Source organism: Melanotaenia boesemani, chromosome 2 (genome assembly GCF_017639745.1).
Source record: "Melanotaenia boesemani isolate fMelBoe1 chromosome 2, fMelBoe1.pri, whole genome shotgun sequence".
Taxonomy (NCBI): domain Eukaryota; kingdom Metazoa; phylum Chordata; class Actinopteri; order Atheriniformes; family Melanotaeniidae; genus Melanotaenia; species Melanotaenia boesemani.
Window position 1 is genome coordinate 33,026,574 of NC_055683.1, and position 23,850 is coordinate 33,050,423.

The window sequence follows — 23,850 nt, forward strand, 5'->3', positions numbered from 1 at the left end:
TTCTTTCTTTCTTTCTTTCTTTCTTTCTTTCTTTCTTTCTTTCTTTCTTTCTCATTAGTGCTGTATTTAACAGCTTTGCAAGTTGGTGGTAGCACATAACCTGAGAGATAAGCAGCTGAAAAATCCCCAGTAAAATAGACTGAGTCAAGTGAAACACTTGTGGTAGCTCAGTATCCTGATAGTGGGAGGCAAAGTTTAAATAATAGAAGTTTGCAAAATGAATCCACAGAGAATCTAAAGCCACACCAGTGTATCAGTCAGGCTGTATAGGCAGAGTGGTGGCTTATACTAATTAAAAAGTCTGAGGGTCACCAAAAAGAAAGAAAGAAAAAACTTAAAATGCTTGTGAGGATATGATTGTGTCTACAACATGAGGCTCCTCTCACTGGTCCAGTCTCAGTTTTCATCTCCTCTGCCATCCTGCTGCTAGATACATCCTTTACTGAAGATTTTGCAGATCCTACAGGTTAAACATTGATCTGACAAAGAGAAAACAAGTGTTGAGTTGCAACTAAATAATAGTGAGATGATGTGTCACACATTACGATTACTTTGGGTTTAAAATGCTCTGAGGCTCTGAAGCAAAGATGACTCGTTTTGTTAAATGCCTCTCATTTCACCTTCTCATTCAGTGTTTTCACCGCCTCTGCTTGCATCTTGGTGGGTTTGATACACTCAAAGAAACTGAGTGGAGGAATCAAGTGTGTGGAAATTGGTCAAAATAAGGAGTCAAGGTCCAAAACCTAATCGGATAATTTGTGCTGACCCTTTGGGGGTGTTAGAAGTTTCATTCTCTGCAGCCCATAAACATCTGAACAAAATATCCTGTCAATTATTTCATTAGTTGTGAAATTTCCAGCTCACAAGGAAAACCTTTGACACTGAATAGACATTTGAAAAATAACTGATCAGTTTACATTTCTTCAATGATTACTGAAGAATTTAATTATTTAGGCCAAGTATGAAATGTACCCCAAAATGTCAAACTGTTGTGTTGCTCACAGGGTTTAATAATCCCCTTCCCCTTCCAGCAACCTAGCTTTAGTTCCAGCCTGTGATCTTTTATGCTGACCTTTTATCTCCCTTTCCTTTGTATTAACAATCACCATCTAATAAAGGCTGCATTGTGAAAAAAAAAATAAAAATCTGAAATCCGAATATGTCAGTATAGTATGACTTAGGGTTACTTTGTGAATACTAATACCCTGTCCTGTTTGTTGCACACTGTCCACTTTTCACATTTAAAATATTTAATCTGAAACATTAAACATGTTGAATTGATGTCCTCAGTGCAAAACAGTTGTGCAGAATCAACCCCACACTTATAAAAAATGTCACTCAACAAAACAAATATAAAATAGTTTTTTTTTTATGTTGTAATCACATTTTTGCTGTTAAAAAGGGCAAAAAGACTTTCAAACCAAACATTACTAGATTTTAGCCAGAAAGTGAAACCTGAAATGTAAGTTGGTGCTCGCTGGGTTTAATTAAAATCATCAACTTTGGACTGACTTTGCCATGTTTACTCCCAGACCCCTGACTTGTCTTATAACTGAATGAATAAATAATGATTTAAATAATAATAATAAAAAAATAAACACAAAAGTCTCTGAAGCTGTACCCAACTGAAAATAATATTTCACTCACTGTCCAATCAGGAGCAAAAACTCAAAAAACTCAAAAAACTACAAAAAAACAAAAAACCAGCATTTATTTCAGAAGCTAGATGCAAAATATGACATTTCAGAAACAAACAAATCTCACAATTATAAACAGCAGCTGTGGAAAAAGTTGTTAATGAAGCTGAAGCAGTTACAGGCAGAACTTTGACTCTAACTTTCTGCTGGAGGTGTGAGCTAGGAGGCCAGATTACCGGCTTACTGAAGGATATGGAGCCAAAAGTCAGTGTTTTCATTCATCCAGACCAGACTAGACTGATCAAACCAGCTTGGACTGTTTCTGAACTAAATACACTTCTTAAGGGAATTTTTATTTAGTTGTCACGTTAGACATAATGACGGATAAGCACACTAATTTGTCTCTTTTGTTTAAGATTTCTCTTATTTTTACACCTTCTACACAAAATTTAGCTCAAACAACCAGATGCTGTCTCTAAATTATGTCTCAAGACAGAATGAAGGAACAAGCTTAGAGGAACATCAGGATTTACACAGAAAAGTTCATGTTTGAGAGCAGTTTTATGTTTTTCCAGCCAGACAATTCACCCATCAGGTAAAGTATCTGCAGTGTATTTGAAAAGGTTTGAACACAAAATGCCTTATTATCATCAGTGCACCAAAAAATGAGAGCTTTCAGTGTGAAAACACCTGATGTTAAATCAAGCAGCCTTCTGCATGCAGAGCTGAAATCTATTTAAGACTTTTGAAGGTCCAACTAGACCCCTTCATGACTATAAATTAATAAATTTCCCATCAATTATAAGACTTCAGAAAATGCATGTGAGATGTTTTCTGAAATCTGATACCAACAAAGGAGATGTAAAAGATCAATCCCTGGATACATGACCACCATAAAAGCCTGGCTACAGGTTAAACACATTGTGCTGTGTCTGGTGGTAATTTTCATCCCCAGTGCAGCTGTGCAGAGGCAGGAAAGGGACAGGGACATTTTGAGGATGGGCCACTGGAAGAATTATAGTAAAGGGGCGATTTGTCTGCAATCAGGCTTTATTTTTCTCCATCAGCACATCTTGACACTTTCTCTTTCATGCATTATACCTCTACGAACATCATTACTCCTTTAAGCCAGTCTCCTTGCTGTCTTATCATCTATCTTCCTCTGTTGTCAGCATGTCATTCCTCTGGTCTATTTTCCTGCTGTTTCGCCCATTCTCTCTTCTCTATCTCTCTGCCATCCCATTCTCTCTGCAGGTCTCCATCTCACGCTCTCTCCTCCTTCTCTCAAATCAAATTGTGAGTACTCAGCCCTCCATGCTCATTACAGGTGGTCTGTAGAGACGGAGTAGGTGCAGGAGAAATGGACCCCCCTCCTCTCCTTTCTCTCTGTTGTGGAGGCTGTTCAGGAGACAGTTCTGAACCCACATCCATCACCATTAGTGGGACAGCAGAGCAACCAGCACGACCCCCCACCCGCTGCCCTGTATCACGTTTCACTGCCTACTATTTTTCCAGGTGGAAAAGAAAGCCGGGCAGAGAGATGAGCAGAGGCTGGGAACCAGGATGGAGAATGGCGAAGACGGGGATGATTTAGATCGGGTGTAAAGAAATCATCCATCCTTCACTTCTTTTCATGCTCTGATAAGCTCATGTCCCACAGGGTGATGTCTGGGACCCGGTACAATGTTGATATGTGCACCTCAGTTGGAGGACTCAACTTTTCTACCTCATGCAGGCCATTAAAAAGTCCGATAGATGGATATTTTATGTATGACGATGATACGGAACAGAAACAGCTGCATCAGATGATCATGCTGAACCATTGTTGTTTTGGCTCCAATCACAGAGGGTAAAACAATAGAATGAGGCTTTGCTGATGCCACAGGGAGCAGTACGAAGGGTATTAAAAGGATTATTATTTTTCTAAACAGTAATTATTGCTTCCTTTTTAGAGTTCAGCTGTGTTCATTTCACAAGTTTTTGTTGTTATTGGATTAATTTGCGGCAAGGCCCATAAATTTGACGCTGGACTTTCATCCAGGAGACTGAAGTCAATTTCTTTTTGGCTTTCATTTTCTACAAGGTTATCCTTTATAGCTTCAGCTGTCAGTTTGGTTGAATTTAGACAAAGAAACTATGTTCATAGGTTTATTGTTGTGTTTTCCTGATTTATTTTACAGTTAAAGATCAGGGTTTCACCCATAATCACACAACTTATTTCCATGTATACTTTTATAGGTTTTTGGTCACATTTCCCTCTTGGTTTTGAATAAGTTTGCTTCAGTGTTTTAGATGTAGAACTATTTTCTTACTCTTACCTGCATGCCGGATAATGTCATCTGAATATCCTGGTTTTCTATCTGCAAGAAGCTCTTCCAGAACCTTCTTGGTTACTGGGTGAGGAGTGTAATCAAATAAGGTCCAATTGTAATGAACATACATGCATTTACTCTTATAAACATAGAAGATTGAATATATCTAGAGTATTTTGAGCTTTTAGAGATGCTAATGGATGATGCCCATGTTGTAGCCCACCAGCAGCTTTGGACTGGAAAAACTGAAGTGTACTAACTGAAATTAAACAAATCAATAAATCCTCTTTGCTGGGCTGATAAAAGGACTTCTGTAACATGTTATGTCATGAGGTAGTCGGTGAAGGTATTGCTTCAAAATATGAAACATGAAGCTTTCATGTTTTTGCCATCAAGTTTAAACAGTGTTGACTTGAGAATTAAAGGAAAATGTGTTTTAAACTATAGTAATGGTAAGCCATTTTTAGAAATGGATTGCATTAAAATACTGACTTTATCAGTTTTACAGGCTAATTGCATTTTGTTATTTCATCACGAGCATTCTTCATAAACTCTTTTCTGAGATTCCACTATAATGGCTCCACTTACTTAATCCCACTGAATAAACATAGGGGGTCTACTGCCTTCCCAGTATGCACTGTTAAACAGCATGGTGGTTTGCATGAATCAAAGTCAACAAAGTCATCCCAACTGCATTAATGCTCATTTTTAGATCTGTGACTACCTCAAAGATGCTACAATCGGACAAAAAAAGTGCAACGGTCTTACCTTAAATGGGATGCATGTGCTACACAGCTCTGCATAAAAGGTGCATTTTTGTCCTTCTTTGTTGATAATTGTTGATTTTCTATTCTAAAGTAATTTAGCAGATGCTAAGTGGCAAGATTTGATAAGACAAAAGGATTTTAACATAATTCAGTCATTATCTAGAAAAGCTAAAGCAATAATAACAATAAAAAAGAAGACTCTTTAGATTATCTTTTGTGGAAAACACAAATATCTTTATATTAGTCAAATTCAAACCATTTTTTGTGATTTGAGATCAGAAATCTTAAGTGCACACCTCTGTTCACACAGGAACATCTGATGCTCGCTGTAAATCCCCAAAACATGATGAAAATGTAACAGTATGACATAAACAAAGATAAATGTTGCAGTTCTTATAGATATTAGTAAGTCAAAAGAGACTTGATGGACCGAAAGATTTGAAACTTCCAATGAGCAGATACCAGATAAAGGAGATGTCTGGGTCATCTTGTGATAGAGGGATGGAAGACAATGCTGCCAAGTCTTTGATTTTGTGACAAAATTGTGCAGAGATTTTTAGGGGTATCACATCTTCAGCTCTAATTCCAGTATTAGTAAAAATGGGAAATGAATGTGAGAACTTTTGGCCTCATTGAGACTTCATTACAACGTCACATTTAGCCTGCAGGAACAATTTCACTGGAACGGGTCAGGAACAGTCTGAATAAATCCAGGCTTCATGTATGGAGGTGATGGAGGAGTGCATGTCAGAAGTAAATGACCCACATTTGGCTTTGCTACCACCTGGCCCAGAGACCAAAGCAACCACACACACACACACACACAAACACCAGCTTCCCCTATTCCATCTTCCCAGTCCATGTCTGTCATTCTGCCCCATCAGGACATGGCAGGTCAGGGAAAACCTCAAGGGCAAAGTTCAGGAAACAATTAAGGAAAATGACTACCCACCAGTAGACCAAATTCCAGTACCATTTTGGAAATGTGTCTGTTTCTCAGTTGGTCCCACTCGTTAAATCATTAACCCTACAACTGGAGGCCACAAAAGAGAAAAAACAACAATGTTGTACATTAAAAATCTAGATGCCATCTGCTTCGGAAGTGGCTATTACAAGAACTGTTACAGAGACAGATGAGGGGAGAGCCCTCTCTAGATCAATTGAGTCTTATTGGGTTCGTGGTTTGACCCTGAAGTCGATTTCACCTTCACACATTTGGCTCCAAATGGTAGACATTGAGGTAAAATGCTATCACAGCATTTCATCACTGCAACATGTCAACAGCACTTAAATAAGATATATATCATAGAGAATACAAACATCTCCCATATATGCGCTACTGTCAGTGTATAGGATTGCAGTGAGCATGACTGCAGTGGACTGCAGATTTAATTCATTTACACTTTTGCTCTTACATTGTTAATCTAAATCTTTATTTTTTGGTCTGTCACTTGGTTCTTTACTTTAGATGTGCGATATTTGAAGTATCTCAACTCATGCTACATTCATCCTATTCCCTTTTGTGCATTTTTTGTTACCTCCTTAGTGATGTTTTGAATTTTTTGAGTAAATTATCTCGACAGCTTTAGGTTAGACTGCCATGAAAACTGGTGCTTATAATCATGCCTCCCCTGTGGTGAATTGTAAACACATGGATGACCCTTCAGCAGGTCAAGATACTAACTTTATTAGAACTTTGGTCCATGACTAAATTGCTGAAAAACTAAATTTCCTTCCATCATACTCAGCTGTTTTGTCTCTTTCTCAGTGGGTGTTAAGTCCTAACAAAGATGCTGAGGATGGTAAACTGTAAAAGTTAAATAGTGTAAAATTAGTACCATCAAGTTCAGCCTTAAGGTTCCAGCACAGATGCTTGACTCCCTGTTCAGTCTTTCTTTGCTACTTGGGGACGGTGTCAGTAATAATGCATATGGAACAACTGGAAATATGTGTTACTGTTTGCTTGTGGTGTTGTTGATTTTCTTTGTCCCTTACTTTGCTAAAAAGACAGAGGCCACAGAGTGTGTTTACACAAGAAAGAAACAAATTATTCTGTAAATCTGACCAAAACAAGTCTTTAAAATTCATGTTAACTTGCAAGTCTGACTGAAATCAAACAAAATCAAAGCCCCATATTAAATCATGCATATATGCACTAAACTAGAGTCCTGAGGGCTCAGGCTAACAGCATAAGCGTCAATGTATATTAATACAGATGATTTCCTGATAAAGCTTCACTCATTGATACATTTTAAAGTTTCTTTTGTCAGTCTACTGAATGTGTCAGAAGTTGTAACTGTAAAGTAGCCTAACCATAACCACCTGATGAAGGAGAGAAGAAAGAAATAGCTTGTTAGAGGGAAGTGGAAATGTAATGAACTATAAACATTGTGCAGGATCGGTCTTGTCCTCCTTACAAGCCTTCTCTACAGTGCTGAACATGTCAAGAGGCTTGAAAGTGCAGGACTAAATAATGATGTATGCACCAACACAGGTGTGAATGCCATTACGTAGAAAAATATGTGTATGTTGAATCTCAGTAAAGAAATGAGTAAAGAAAGTGTGGAAATAGTATAGTTTTGGAGAATTTATTGTAAAAACTGTAACATTTGACCCAGTGTAGGTATTACATGTTTTGTAATGATATGTGGTTGAATATTCACTTGGTTGCAATCTGAACAAAATAAACATTTAAAAAATAAAATTTCTGCATATTTCATGAAAATGAAAAGTAAATCTTGTGTGGCACATGGTGTGTTCTGATTTTTCTCTGTGATTTTCATGTAATCTGCTGCACAACTTTACTTCATGTTCTTCTCACATGTACTGTAATAAAGTAAAATGATCTCAAGCAGAAATGGTTTTATGATCATATCCCACTCATCTCACAGGGCAATGGTGAGTCATACTGTGTTCTCAGTTTCGAGTATCACAAGCCAAATTTTGGTCACCATTTATTGAGAGGTTGAAAGCTATAAAAGGCTTCTTTGCTGTGACACATTAGCACAGTAATAGAGGTCATTTCATACCTTGCAGGATCCATGAATAAAGTCTGTTTTGATGCTGTCTTTAATATTATATGTGAATGGCTGACTTTATTCACTTGAAGCTATTTGACACTGCAGCCAGTGTTTTTTTTCTTTTTTTTTTTTGCCTGGGGAGGAAAATAAATGGTTGAGTGGAGAGGCCTGAGCCCTGGCTTGAATGACAACAACATAAAGGGATGTAAAAAGGATATTTCAAAGCATGCTGTGTAAAGACAGATATTTGATGTTGGTTCTCAGCAAAATGAGATAATGGAAAAAACAAGAACAGGAAAGAAAATCAGGGAAATGAATACAGATTTAGTGTTTAAAGCCAAGAATTGTGGTAAATGGACATATATACAGTGCATTACTTAGAGTATTATATGAGCATAGACTCTTGGAGGCATACACACACTCACACAAACTCACATACAATGTTTATTTAGTCTCTGTGTTGAGGATTTCCAGGACATTAAAAATCAGCCATGTATGCTGGTTGAGTGAACATGACCGGTTATGGCCTTTGATGGCTACCAATGAGACAGAAAGCATGATGAGATGGAAGATACACACCTCACAAACACATGCACAGATACACACATTACTATATCAGTGTTGCCCACAGTAATACAATCAAATCAAGATGAGGAAATACCGAAATGTGCACACAAATCTACGTGAACAAGAGGCAATTAAAGCTTTCATTATTTAGTATTATTCTATGTAATTGAGCTATTTGTAGAAGTCCAGATCTCAGGGAGATCACATTCTGGAGGTAAAAGGATGCTTATAGGAAGTTAGAAGAAGAGGTATTAGGTTATGTATGATTGCAATTCAATATCTTCCATCCAGCTAATTGTATTCCTCCAGTTTCAATGCTTGGCTGTCAATACACATCTGCAGATTCTTCTCAGTAAACGGCTCTATTTTTACTGTCAAATCCATTCATCACTGCTTTGCTTTTGGCTCATTCTTTCATTTTTTTTTTCGGTTTTCCCTCTGTCCTCTCATTTCCTTCCACATGATGTCACACAGTGGTCACCTTCATGATCATAATATATGCTCATAAATAGCAGATAAAAACTGAAATGAAAATTTTACCCAATCAATAGACATATAGTGCCTTTAATCCCAGAACATTATGCTTACAAATGGAAAACTTGTGTCTTTCTGCAAGGGTGTTAGTGTAGAAGTTATCTTGCTTCTGTTGGTGCAAATAGTGAATATGGCAGCAGTTTTTTTAATCAAAGTGCATCTGATTTGTGCAGCATAGTAGCTGCATCTTTTAGTTATTCTGAGGAAACAGCTCATTTAATTACTCAGGTGTTTTAAGTACCTCAAAGGGCAGAGAATAATATCAAGGTTTAAAACCACATAATCCTATCGATATTCACCAAGACACAGAGTGAAGCATTTGTTCCATTCAGGTGATTATTGTAATTTACTGAAGTGCCACCATGAAGAGGTAAGAAGGAGTAAAAACAGATAAGAACTACTTTCGTTCCAGTGGTTAACAGCATGATTCTATCGCCACTTTACTCTAGGGAGAGGAGAGAGTAAGGAATGAAGAAATGGTGTTGTTACATCCAGCCAAAGCCTATTAAAAAGCTGCTGTATTTTTCAAGAGGGAGAACATTGTCAAGAAACAGCCCAGAACAATAGGATATGATTAAATTCAAAGTACATCTGTAGATTACAAATTAAGAAAATAAACTGAATCTAATTTTACAACAGAAGAAAAAAACAAAACAAAACTTAAGCTATTCAAGGCAAAGCTAAGTGAAAACATGACTGTCTGATACATAACTTCATCCTAGGTCTGTGAACTATGGGTTTGGCCACTTATTACACTTCTGTGTGTGATTTTGTCACTGAGGAACAAGGCAATGTTTGCTTCTGGCATCAAATATTGCTGCAGCCAATGTATCATGATAACAAAACCTGAGGACATTTTCTGTCTTATTGTAGGTGTGGAATTACTAAAACATAAATCAGGAGGCATGGACATTCTTTTTCTTACTTAAAGTAAAGACAGAATGAGTCATTTCTACATGTTGTGCTATTTGAGTTGACTTAATGGAAAACCTGGTAATATAGTTATACAGACAATATTGACTAGTAGAGTATGTAACTAACTTCTCTTGTTAATAAAAGCAGAATAGTCACATTTTCTAATCCTTACAGTATTATTACAGTTAATCTGTGAAAAATGCATGATTTGCAAGAATAAGTCAGAGAATAGAGGAGTTTCTCATCCATATCCATCTCTTATACTTAAACTGTTGTAACTGGTATTAAAAAATGAATAACAATACGGAATTATAGTTGTATGATTTTGGATCACACAACTGTAATTCCGTATTGTAGGATATTTTGCATGAAAACTGAAAGAAGGCAGTCCTGTTTTAAGTGGGAGGTAAAGGACACATCCATATTCACATTCTGCGTGCCAGCCACACAAAAAGGGCTATGAATAGTTATTATCATTAAATTAGTGGTCAGACGTTGGTGACATCACACACAGACTTTGGTCTATGCAGGCCTTCTTCTTCCTGCAGCATGAAATAACTACTGTGTCTTCAAGTAGGTGGCTCATTGGTACCACAGCATGGTAATGTGCATGTATGGGATGAGGCAGCTACAATGCAACATTAATTATAGAACAATCACTCCATATTAAGCCCCTACATGCAATGTAGGGGCTTAATAATGTAACTGATTTCTACAGTTACATTATTTTCTTTAATATTCAAAGATGCCAGTTTTGACAAACAGCTGTCATTCTAGACAACCTGAGAGCAAGAAAGGGTAATCACAGGGTATTTAACCCAGGGTGTCTGTCATTTACCACTGCAAACTTTAAGTAAAAGTCATTGTACAAGTGTAAAAACAACTGCTAACCCAACTAAAAAAGCCTTAAATGCAACTATTTTAAACATGTTGCAACATGAGGTTGGATATCATCTAATTTTAGTTCCAATGAGACTAATATAAGCTTGTTTTGGTCTTGTGTGTAAAGAATAAAAGTGTTTGATAAATTCAATCACTTCTTGGCTCTTGTTCACATCCTGATTATATAAATAAGACAAATAACGCACAGGTTAGCGCCACTTTGTTAGAAACATGGCTGAAGTTCTGAGGAAACCTTTAAGGATTCAAACTGAGTCTATATGAAATACAGATGTTGCTCTGCTCACTCTGCAGAAACCGCATGTTTTTCATGACAAGAGGACCTTCTCCTGCAGCTTGAAGACAGTGTGACCCTAGTATTATTTTATAGCTACACAATCATTCCTTATCTTTATGCAGCTGAAGTGACAGATCTGGCCTGAAGTCACTGTATAAAGCTATAACCCAGCATGCATTGGGAAAGCTGCTGGGGGGAGGGGCACTAAAATAGGACGCCACATGTTTTAAACAGACTACAAAGCAGGGGACAGTACATCACCTGTGTCTGGTTACAGATCTAAAAACAGCAGTTATTGCTGCGATTCCACACTGAGGTGAAGATGCAATCACCATATGCAAATCGTTTGCAAATATAAACCAGAAAATATAGATGTTGAAGGCTGGAAAAGGGCCAAAACTGAACATACAGTTTCCTGCTGGCAGGCTGTCTTTACACTGTCGGAGTTTTTTTTTTTGGTCTTCTATTCTTGTTTAACTCTCACTCTGACAGACTGCCCGTGTCCTGTACATTACACTCAACTATCAGAGGATCAAAGAAGGGAATAAAAAAATGAATTTTTAAGCAGATGGTCCCATCAGAGTCTCTTAAAAGAGTTACAGCTTCATTACATAGAGCTTTTCAGCCAAAATATTCCCATATATCATGTGTATTTATGCGAAACAGATAAATGACCACTGAATTTTTACCTCTCAAAACTGGTCTATTTTGTAACTGAAGCCTTGATCATTCATTTTGAATTTAGTGTTAGAGGGTATCTTTGCTGTTGTTTACCTACAATGAAAAAAAAAGAGAAAATTGCACTGATGGGTTTTACTTATATTAAGACACATGACTGAACAGGACAAGGTGATTTACTTAAACATAAATTACCTCCCTGCTACTTACATTAGGTGAGAGATTAATGACTTCCACTGCATTTGAATCTACCAAGCTTTAACTTTTCCTGTTTCATGTGTACCCTTGTCTGAATGTGTGTGCATTTGTGAGAGGAACTGCCCCCTTGGGTGCTGTGCCTCAATGACTCATGTTTACTATCCAGTTCTACAAAGCCAGACTTTTCTTTGTGGCTTCAAGAGCAATTTACAGGAAACACACAAGGTTTGCCCAAAATCAAAGCAGAGTCCAAATTCAAGACTTTTCATCTGGCAGTTTTCCTCTCATCTGTTGTGCTCGGATGTTCAAAGCTTTGTTTTCAGGCCATACAACTTCAATATACTGTATATTTAATAGTGACAGGGGCACCAAAGTGGAGGCATGAATCAGGAGAGCTGACGGTTTATAATAAATCTCACAAATTCAAGGTTGATCTCCAAGCAACAAAAAAAGAAGTAAACTGACAATTAAATGCTGATTAATAATGTTCATGGATAACTTTAGCAGTTTTTTTTAATGACAGACTAGAAGATAGTCTGTATCTAATAATAGTTTTTAACCATGCTCTCACAAAGTTCAGAACTTTGGCTTTGATAAATTTATATTAACCTCGATACAGCAGAAAAAAATACTATTTTCTATATGAATTAGATAGAGTAATACCAATTTCACCTCTGAACTTATTTGTATTGTATGTGCTGTAATCCAAGCTCATGATTTCAGTTGTCTGGCAGTTGTTAGTGCATATGAATCCCATTAAGTCCAGTCTGGAGGGAGCTATCTTTCAGCTTTTCTTTCACTTTCTAAACTATGTTCATTTGGGTCTGTTTGATGGGTGATGTAAGAATAAATGTGCGAGGTTACGCTCTTTGATTTGAAGAATAATTTCAGCATGAGCCACAGACATTGTACAGAATTCAATCAACTTTTTGTAAGTCTATCTGTGACACTCGCCAACAGAATATCAAATTACTCCCCTACTTATCCAGAAGTCAGCCTCAAAGAGGCTAACGTACAGGCGTAGCTCCTGGATAGGCCTAAACTCTCCATTATACCTTTTTTTCCATGAGGCAAAAAGGGCATTATTATGATTGCACATCTAATGAACCCACTCCTTCTAAGTTGCTGCTTGTTTCCTCCTTCTCTGTAAAAATAATTCCAGGGTTTTTCTCTGAAGCTTAACAGCCTCACCCAAGTCAGCAGCTGGAAACAGTGTCTACTTCCTGGATGTCTTTTCAGCCACCATGCAACTCATTAGTTTTAGTGATATTATGCATATACTCAATTTAACAATTTACTATCAAACATATCACATATTTGTTAAATATAATAGAGAATCACTTTTGTAACACAAAAATATTCTCATAACAAATGAATAATGAATGTTAAAGAGAGAAAAACATGATTGCTGTCACACTCCGACCGAGCCGGCCAATCCACAGCATGAAGTGGGTGTGAATATCAGACTGAAGGTTTAAAGAGGAACACAAATATTCACTTAGAACACAAACTCCACACGGAAAGGTGTGTGGGGAGGGTTAACTCTGTAGCTATTTGCATTTATTATACTTTCACAGAGCAGCTGGCCCTGCAGTAAAAAGCATGACACCCTGGTCCATGATATATGTCGACCTGAGGGACACGATTAATTTCATGGCTACATCCAGCAACATGGATGCTGCGGTGCTGATGCAGAGTACATATGATACTTCTGTGTATGTTTTTGTTGATTCTTTTCTTGTTTTTAGTTATTTGATCTGAAAGTAACAGCAATAATATACAGTTTACGAAATCCTTTAGCAGTTCCAACTTGTAATTACCTCAGAGTGACATCTGTAACGCTGATACATGTAGGATGATCGTGTCTGTTCAGAATAAGCATTTTAACTGAAATGGACACATCTGTCATTTATTCATACCCTTAAATATGAGTCATAATCCCATCCAGTAAGGGACTGCTTTTACAAACAGAATGAGGATCATATGCCTCATTTAAATCAAAGTTGAAGTCACTGTCAAATCTACAGTTTTAACAAGCCACAAAGTCCTCATAAGGAGGAAGGAGGAGTGGTTGGATGGTTCTGCTAAATGGTAAACACTGCGCTTCCAACTTCAGGCCTTTATTTGGTGTGACATTGAGACCAACAGGTGTTTCCTCAGAAACTCAACAACACTCAGCGAAACAGTTTTCTCACTTCTTGGTTGAGCTGAGAGTCTCACCATCACTGCTGTGGAGTGGATGCTTTACACACTGCACAACAACACCAGATGTTAGGATGTAAGTTTGTTTTTTCCTGGTTGGCTTTAGGCTGAAAAATCACTTGGTTTAAGTTAGAAAAGGATCATGTGTGAAACAGAATGAAACACATTTATATTAACATCAGCATCATGGATGCCATTTTTATCTGCAAGAGGTTGTAGATTCATAATTGCATGTAATTATATTCTGTGTCTGTCTTCATGCACATTTGCCACGTGGGCATGCTTTGGTGAGGAGAACAGTCTTGATCAGAAAGTCAATATGTCCTGTGGGGGATTTCTCAGGCAGCCACAGGATGCAGCAGAGCTGCAGTAAAACATCTGATTGGTGTCATATTGCTTCTGAGCTGGTTCACCGTATTTACAGTGATCCCCCCCACACACAGTCCTTTCATAACTACAAAAACCAGACAGAGACATTCAAAGAACAGTGTCACTGAGAAGGTACAGCAAACACATTCCTGATCTATCTGTAAGAATAAAACCTCAGTGCTCCTCCTGTTTGTCTTCTCTTGGCTGGTGGTCAGAGCGTGCTCACATCCAGATTCACCCACAGATCCCCTGCTGTCACCGTATGGGGAAGCAGCAGCATGAAAGCAGCAGGCTGTAAAACATGTGACCCTCTCAGAACAGATGAACCTGACATACCTGGAAAAAAGAAGCTAAGAGACGCAGGGCACAGGTTGTATTTACACAGGTGATGCTCAGAGATCTGACACACACTATAAAAGACATCCATTTAAACATGTTATCTCATCTCATGTTTGAGTTTTAGACTATTTTAAAGTACTCAAAGAACAGATTACATACAGTAATTATGAAAATCTACTCTGCTGCTTGGGAATTCAGTCAGTAATTTGATAATTCATCAGTTAATGATGATAGTTTTGGCAACTGAAGGTTAGTTGAGATTAACTAACAGGGTGCTTTCTCCACATCATAACCACATCTCCCTGAAAAGTTTAAACTCTCAAAGGAAAATTGCCAATCAAAAATGTAAAATTACTAATTCTGTGGCAAATTTAAGCAGTAAATCTGCAGTTATTTATTTTTTAACATGGTTTGTCCTTTGTTTTAAATATAAAACAGGTTTCTGGGACCGCTTTCTTCAAGGTAATATTGCTAAAATTATGGACATCCTGTCACAGAGTGAAGCAGAAAATTCCTTATTATTGTCCTGTCCCAAATATGCTTTGAGAGCCTCCAGCTGATCAAAATGCTGCAGCAAGGGTTTGGTGATTCTTAGCTCTTCATTGGCTCCCTGTTAAATCCAGAAAAGAATCTAAAAATTTTCTTCTCACAAGCTCTCCATCACCATGTTCCATTGTATATCAAAGATCTCAGTTCCATAAATTCCTAACAGAGCACTTTGCCTTCAGACTGCAGGTTTATTTATGGTTCTTAAAGTCAGAATGGGAGGCAGAGCCTTTGGCTATCAGACCAGTTCCAGTTCCCAGTTTGAGTTCAGGAGGCAGAAATTCTTTCTACCTTTCAGTCTTATAGTTAGGGGTGGTCAGCCATCCCTTATAGGCTTAGACTGCTGAGGGATGTCTAATGACGTACTGAGCACTTCCTTCCCTTTTCATCTTCCTGCTCTTTTTGTGTAAATTTACAACAGTAATATCATCATTAACTTGTATTTGTCTGCTTCTCCCAGCAGGTCTCCCTGGCTAAACGTTGTGGTGCCTGTCAGTCCCTTTTTTCTGTCCTCTCCAACTCCAACCAGTCAAGGCACATGGCCCCCCTCCCTGAGGTGGGTTCTGCTCAAGGGTTTTCCCTCCTGTTATAAGTGAGTTTTTTTCTTTCCAATGTCTCCTGCTGTCCCATGCATGATCAGGATGCAGGATTTAATCTATGACTAGATTTGATGCAATCTGTTGGTCTCCTTAGATAGATAATTATTTATGAATTGGCTTGTATGATCACAGTTATTATAAATTGAACTAATGTGGATTTGTTTTGATTTGATCACAACGAAATAGCTTGAATTGATTGTGCTTGTCAAGTGCCTTGAAAGGACTTTGTTGTGAATTGATAACTTACAAATAAAGCTGAGTTGAAAAATATCTGCAGACAAAAAAGTTTTTGGGCAACACAAACATGTAATATTATGTCTGATCATAGTTTTCACAGTTGCAATGTTCAGGATGGACAATATTCCTTCATCACCTCCTTTTCATCTGCAAACTGCTACTATAACATCCACCTGTTAAAGTAAATGATGCCTTCCCCCCTTTTAGAGTAACTAACGGAGTGGACTTTATAAATTTTTTACAGTTCCACCAATAATTCAGTTTCATGTGAAGCATGTTTGGATGACTATAAATCAGAACTTTCTTCTAACACCAAGAAAATTGTGACTGTCCAGTTTCTGTCATTAGAAAAACAACAACCTATTTGACATAAAACAAGATAAACTGTTTTTACATTTCACTCTCAATTCATAGGGTCAAACATTTCAAGGCCACAGCAGAATGAACATGAGATCATCATGTTCTGATGTGGAGAAAAGAAGCACAAACAACTAACTCACCTCTGGCTTTTGAAGAAGTTTTTCTGCCATAGTCATCTTAATAAACATTGCATTCTATAAGAAACCTTCCAAAATGATATGATATTTGCCTTAGCTGACCAATCCTATAGCTGGAATATGATATGTATAGAAAAAACAAACAGCCTTGTCAGCACATATCTATAAATCCGTAACACTACTAATCAAACTCACAGTCAAAGGACATTTTTCTATTTCTGGCTGTTGGATGGGTACACTTCCTTTAAGCGCTGAACATCTCAGTTACATTGTTGTTAGAGTTGATGGTGATTGGCTGAAAACTGTTAAATTAGCATTTGTTTGACAAACAAGTTGGCGCTACATGGCTTATGAAGTGTACTTCATACTTCTGGGGTGATGCAGTGGCTTTAATCATGCTACAGTGATTACAGATAGTAAATACTGGATCCAACTGACTCAACACATGGATGCAAAATCAACGACAACAGTATTGATAGAGGAAAGTGCTGCCAAAGTCATCAAAACCAGGGTTAGTCTTGAGGTGATCTCAAAGGAGGATGTAGGAAGTGGGAAAATTGATGTGTCCTAAGATCAATACTAAAGAGCATTCAGATCTCAACAGTGTAACTAAATCGGCTTGTGGCTGCAGAGACATCAACCTGTCTGTTCCCAGAGCTGATGACAGGTGTGGAGAAGGTTGAAGCTGCAGCATCAGGAAGATTCACACTGGGAAAGATTTAAAACAGGTATTTTTCTTTTTGGGTGGCTGTGACTGCTTTACTGCCACAATATCTTGGATCAATATCCATCAACATTGGTTTTCCTTAAGTGTAAAGGCTAAGTACCTCAATGAGCATCAAATACAATTACACTGCTGAGATGTGCATTAGTGGTTTTGAAGTGGTCTTGCCAAATTTAGTATCATCTTGACAAAAAGGGAGAAAAAAGGAGGCAGCAGACGGTGCTTAATGGATTAATGTGATAAAAAGTCAACAAACCTCAACATGTTTGGCAGGTTTTCAAACAAAAACCTCAAAACTCCACTGTATCCATGTCATGAAGAGAGTAGAAAGCTATTCACCACACAGTATATGGATAAAAAACTCACTTTTAATGAAACACTATTATCATGCAACTCTATTATAACACATTATTAAAAATGAAGCCTTTCTTAGGTGCACAGCTTGTGATGAAGTGGGGAAGAACATCTGTCACTACTGAGCTTGAGATTTCAGCATGTGAGCGGCTGCTGATCTGAGCTCAGCTGAGTCGCCCTCTTGTGGCACATGATGATAACACTTCCTGAAGTTTGAGAAGGAAAAAGATGATTCGAGTTACAGAATCTCATAATAAATGATCATTAAGTTTGAAACACCAGCACTAATCCCATTTCTGAATACTTTTTTAGACTGTGGGGCATTTTGCACTAAATGAGCTGGTGTTTTTTTTTAAGCTAATTTATTACATGTAGTAACATTAGAAACACACTTTAGCATAATATAGTCCAGAAGAAAATATACCACAGAATCCTTCTGTTTTATTTGGCTGTTTTGTGTTTAATATTGCTCCTTTCTTGTTTTTCTGAGAAGAGTTCCTGCCTCTTTGTGGTCAATTTTGCATCTGTAGGTTGTTTTGCGTCTCAAACTGGTAATTTCTTTCCATCTGTTTGTGGTTGCTTGTATCTAACTTTGAACATTTTGTGTCACATTGTGGTCTTGGTGTATCTGTTCATTTGGATTTCTGTATTTCTTTGAGGTAATTTTTTACATGTTTGGGTTATTTTAGGTCCTCTTTTGGTTGTTCTAGGGTTCTTTCTTGACATGTTCTCTCTTTGTGGTCATTTAACGCCTCTTCATCTTGGGTCTTTTTTAAATCTAACTTTAGCTGCATTGTTTTCTTTCTGAGATATTTCTAGGTTATAGGGACACCTTTGGGTCAGATCTGGTCAGCTTAGTAATTAGTCAGGTCATTTTCAACAGGAAAATATCTTTATCAAATAGCTTAAGACCAACATATAAAACTAAGTTTGTGAAGTTATATTAAAATTTAGTGATTAAAAAGTCTGCAGACAGGGTGTCAGGGATTAAACTGGTATAATGAATCTTTTTTTTAAATTATTATTATTGCTGCTGCTTTCAACACCTCACGTGAGATTAAAGAGAAAGGGCGCGCGCGAGAGAGGATCAGGTTGTACTGCAGAACTGTGGGGGTTATAAGCTGGAGGGTGGACGTGCTCCCCTCTCCTCTTGTCTCTCAGCTCCTCCGCAGTGCACTTGCAGCTGAGCAGTTCTCCGGACAGGACGGCCTCCTCCTCCTCTTCTTCTTCCCCCTCTGTCTCCCAATCCCCAATCTCTCTTTCTCTGTGTGTGTTAGTGCCTGTAATACTGGCAGTGTTCGGAGGCTGCACCTACAGTTGCATCCGACTCCAGCCCAGAAGTCCCGACAGACGCGCGATGCTGCGGACTCATTGATAAAAAAAAAAAAAAAAAAAAGGTGCCGCTGGAATAAAAATGAGCACTCCTGCTGAGCGGCTCTCCTCTTCCACATAGCGCTGCCTTCTCCGCTCAAGATCTGTTTTATGTGACTCCAGCAGGCAAAGCAGGATGACTACTTCAATATCTTTGGTGATTCTGTGCGCGTTGGTAAGTAGTCTGCTGCACTTCTGCACATTTTCTTGCATTTTTAAAAATCTATTTCTTTCCATCGTGACGTTTTTATATTGCGCCAATAAAATGCACGTCGCAGCTGAGTTGCGGTAATCAGCCTTTAATAAATCTTGCAGAGGCTTTTTTTTTTTTTTTTTTTTTTTTAGTGAAATTTTAAAGACATATTTTGTAAAAGTTCATGAACAGTTTGGAAACTGTTTAAGTTTCGCTGCGGGGATTTTTTTTCTTGATAAAGGACCAATGCTGTTTTTTTTTCTTTTTTTTTCTAAGAGTGCAGGTGTCTCATGTCTAAAACATTTACTGAAATTTGTGCTCAGGTGATATGTTCATCTGCTCTCACGCATAGTTGCGCGATTATTTCTTCTCTGCTGGTTTTCATTCATGGAAGAAAACTTAAGAGTGCTGCTGGGATTTCTTGCCTCATAACGGGCTGCATCCAAACATCTAGGAGCAGTTTGCTACAGGGGTTTTGCTCTGAACTTTAACATTATTACTAGAAGCGATTTAGTTCTAAATTTATTATAATTTGGACACATTTGGGGGTTTAAACTAAAAACAGAAAATGCTGCAACGTGTGGAAAGTAATAATTAAATCTGCATCCAGCCATAGCTTGGCTAATTTGCCAGATAATTTTGCATAAAAAAAGAGCCTATTTTGATAACATTAATCAGTTTATCAGAAAATGCAGAGGGCACATCTTCCCCACTCTCTGGTATGTCCACAGCAGCTGGTCTAATTGAGTTGCTCGGCTCAGTCATCATGTGAACAGCCCTGGATGTGAGGGGACACTCTGTTATGACAGCTGGAGTAAAGAGTGGTGACAGTCGGGTGCACTTTGGTAGAATTAAATTTAGAAATAAACTCTCAAATTAACCATGAAATTGGGGAGAGTACAAACCAAGCACATCACAGCTGTGTCGTTGTGCAGTCTGATGTATGTTCCTGCTGCAGCTGAGAAACATTTCCACAGAATCTGCTATTAATCTGTGTTTTAACTGAGTGATATTCCAGGGAGATGACACAGGAAAAGGGAGTTAGGAGTCAGAGAAATGAACATCCTCAGGTTTTGAACTGCATCCTGACATTAATTTAACTTGGACTCTGACAACAGAATAAAAACTGAGGCTTGTGCAGAAATATTGAGATAACAGGTTGCAGAGTCACAGGAAACCAGGAGAAAGAGAAATGCACCTTGAGAGCCTTAAAGAGAAGTGACAGAGAGGGGGAAGCGTTGAGCAAAAGAAGCAGAAAGACTGCTCAGTACATCTGTTTCTGAATGAAACAGTGGAGAGGGGAGAGGCAAGGAGGGACGAATCAGAAAGTAAAAGACAGAAAAGTCGGAAATGATGTCTCAGCAATTGTGAATTAAGTGGAGATGAGGTTTTGTTAGTTACATAATAAAAACCACAGGACATTAAAGTGATTCTATGATTTTCTTTGTTCTACAACGTCTGGATACAAATTCTTTTCACTTAACATTGTTGTGTACACACCAGCAGAGGAAGCCTCAGTTCTTCTGCCAGTTAGCTGCGTGGCATTTATCAGAGGACTGAAAATACAACAACAGAGAGGCAGAAGGGAGATAACTGATGTGAGAATAAGAGTAAATAAAGCATGCTCTATGAGTCAAATCATGTATTAAACATTTAACTATCTGTGTGACAAATACTTGCATATTTACAACACAGCCACTGCAATGATTTAAAATGATGCTATATATGTGAAGAAAGATGCAGCCTTAATAAAGAGCTGACTCTTATGATCTGAATGTACCTTAAGAATACTTTAAAATCCTCAGCTGTTGATTTTTTCTGGGAATTTCAAATAAAAAAAAAAAAAAACTAAGAAAAAAAAAACTTTTTTTGTGTTTTTGGTCCTCCTAATCAGAGCAATGCCTTTAATTTATAAGGGGCCGTTTGAGTCCAGGGCTTTGCAAAAACTTGTAGCAGGTTTTTACTTCTTTATGGGAAGGTAAGAGGCAAATAATGGATTTAAACAAGTGATGGTGAACGAAAGAACCTCTTCGATGAAGTATCTTCAGAAGTGTGGAAGCATAATTGTGTATGATCAGAGGCTCAGGCCGACATTTCCAGCAGCTCTCACCTTTGGACAGTAATAAGGATGGGCATGTGTATAATGATGTGCACACATGATTTTATGGTCTCTGCCTCAACTGGAGCATGTCATAAGTTTACTATTAGAGCTGATGTGCCTTTAGGGCAGTCATTAAGGCAGTTTAGGTGACAGTTTTGCCCCAGCTGTGTCTAATACAGGCCAAGGCATCATGATTTATGATGAATCCTGATAGCAGTTACAGGTTTCACACATTGAAGTAATTTTCATCAATTTGTTTTGCTGTGAATGTTCCAAGTCCCAGTGTTTCTATGCTGTGAAGTTTACATACGGCTAAATGTGAGTGTGTATGTCTGGACTGCTGTGATTAACTGAACCACTCTCCCGGGTGTGCCAGGTTACATTAATGTTGGCGTCTAAGACTGAGCGGGCGGTGCTTGTTCAGTGTGACTCTGGAAAGTACACCAACAGTGGGGAATGCTGTGAGGAGTGTCCACCTGGAGAGGGAGTGGTGACAGAATGTGGTGCCTCTCAGACTGTCTGCGCTCAGTGTTTGGACAGTGAGTAATGATTTTCTTTTTTGTTATTGTTTGTTTTATTGTTTGTTCCTTATTTATATGCATGTGCACTCATGTGCAGGTGAATTTAAAACAAGTTCATGGAACTAAAACCAAAGTCCTAACAAATAGCTTTCCAAACACTTAATATATATATATATATGTATTAACAAGTGCCTTTCACTGGTTGTTATTGCCTGCTTGTGAAAAATCCTGCACCATGGCCCAAATCCATCTCCCATCCCAGCATGTTAATTTAAATCAGGGGTGTCAAACTCTTGTCCTCGAGGACCCTCATCCTGTAGGTTTTTATTGTTTCCCTGCTCCAACACACATGATTCAAGTCAAATGGATCCAACAGCTTCTTGCCAACTTCTTCACAATGACCCATTAATTTTAGTCAGGTGTGTTGGAGCAGGGAAACAACAAAAACCTGCAGAATAGCAGCTGTCACGGACAGGAATTTGACACCCGTGACCTAAATGATATTGTACATGGACATGTGTCAGTTAGACTGCCCACCAACAAAACACAGTAAAGCTAAATGCCAGCCAATAACAAACCAGATACCAGAACAGGCCCCAATGTGGACCGTAGTTCATTTTAATTTTAGGCCACACATAGCATCTGTTTTGGATGGGCAGGACTTCCCAGAGCAGGTGCTGGATGTGTTGCCATAGCAACATAGAAAACAGCAGCAAAGCAGTCCACAGTAACTTTTTAAATAGTCCTTGTTATGACGTCTTTGTTGGTTTATGCATTAAAAGGAATCTTAACCAAATACCTTTAAAGCGTACCACATTTAGCAAGGTGTCAAAAGCAGAAATAGAAAATCATCCATCCATCTTAGAAGTTTGCCAAGCAATAGAACCTGGAGAGAAACTCAAAATCTCTCTGGCCTATGCAATGGTCTTTCAACAGTATAATGTGATAAGTTATGCATCCATTTTATTAATTTTGTTTCCCATCTTAACTGCTGTAAAATGTCAGAGTTTAGTCATCAGCCTAATTTTTCATTGTGCAGGGTGTCCAACAAATCTCAATAAAATTTCCATAAGATGTGAACTAAATACTGTGAGATCAAGACAAAATATTATATGACTGTGATGGATCAGGGAGTGAAGGACAGTCAGGCACAGTTTTAAAGTTCAAAAAAGGGTTTTTATCTTAACGCATTTTGGTCTGGTCCAATTAGTTAGCACCTGCTGGTTCCCAAGCCAAGGAACTGGAGCCACTAGAACAACTAAAAAGTAAAACAAAAAACACCACAATATAGACCAAAATACGCACCAATTTTAGAATATAGAATAGAATAGAATAGAATAGAAATACTTTATTAATCCCTTCGGAGAGCCCTCAGGGAAATTTGGGTATAATATATGTGATGTTAATGATTAAATTAAACCAAAGTCAAACAAAATCATATAATGGTCTGTAAATTAAATTCATTATGAAAACAATATATAAGTGTGTGTAGTGCTGTCAATTGCAGGTTACCACTTAATGTGTGGTCATAAATGCAGCCATCACAATGACAGCAACATCACAACTGAAGGATGCATCACCATAGTTACCAGGTGATATGAGTCTTCCCTCCTAATTTAACTTAGTAAATTGTTTGATTTCAGCCCATTGATAAATTTTCCTAAACTTAGGTTTTGGTGCTCGAAACCAATAACTCTGGAACATGTCAGACAAATATCTAAAGTGAAAGCATAATAAAATAAGACTTTTCAAGTTCAAGTTATAGGACTTAAAATGGGATTTTCTGGCCAAAGACCTGCAAATTATTCATTAACTATACACCCAAATTCTATATGGCTTTATCAGCAAGATTTACAGGTGGATTACTAACTACCCTGTATGCTGAAAAATGATGCTTTGAGACTCCTTCACACCCCTGACCAAACAGCACTTTATGATGAACTGGAAGTGAGAATTGTTCGTGTGTCTGCAAACAATAACTGAAAACCTCAC

At 37.9% G+C, this 23,850-nt stretch overlaps 1 protein-coding gene across 1 annotated transcript in view; it reads left to right on the top strand.

The window, feature by feature from the left end:
* The first annotated feature begins 18,834 nt into the window (after positions 1-18,834).
* Positions 18,835-23,850, top strand: part of ngfra (nerve growth factor receptor a (TNFR superfamily, member 16)) — a 30,426-nt gene continuing 25,410 nt past the window's right edge. Inside the window, exons 1-2 of the mRNA XM_041974500.1 lie at positions 18,835-19,218; positions 21,714-21,876. Of these exons, the coding sequence (XP_041830434.1) occupies positions 19,180-19,218; positions 21,714-21,876 (202 nt within the window). The 5' untranslated portion in view covers positions 18,835-19,179. The remainder of the gene's footprint in view (positions 19,219-21,713; positions 21,877-23,850) is intronic.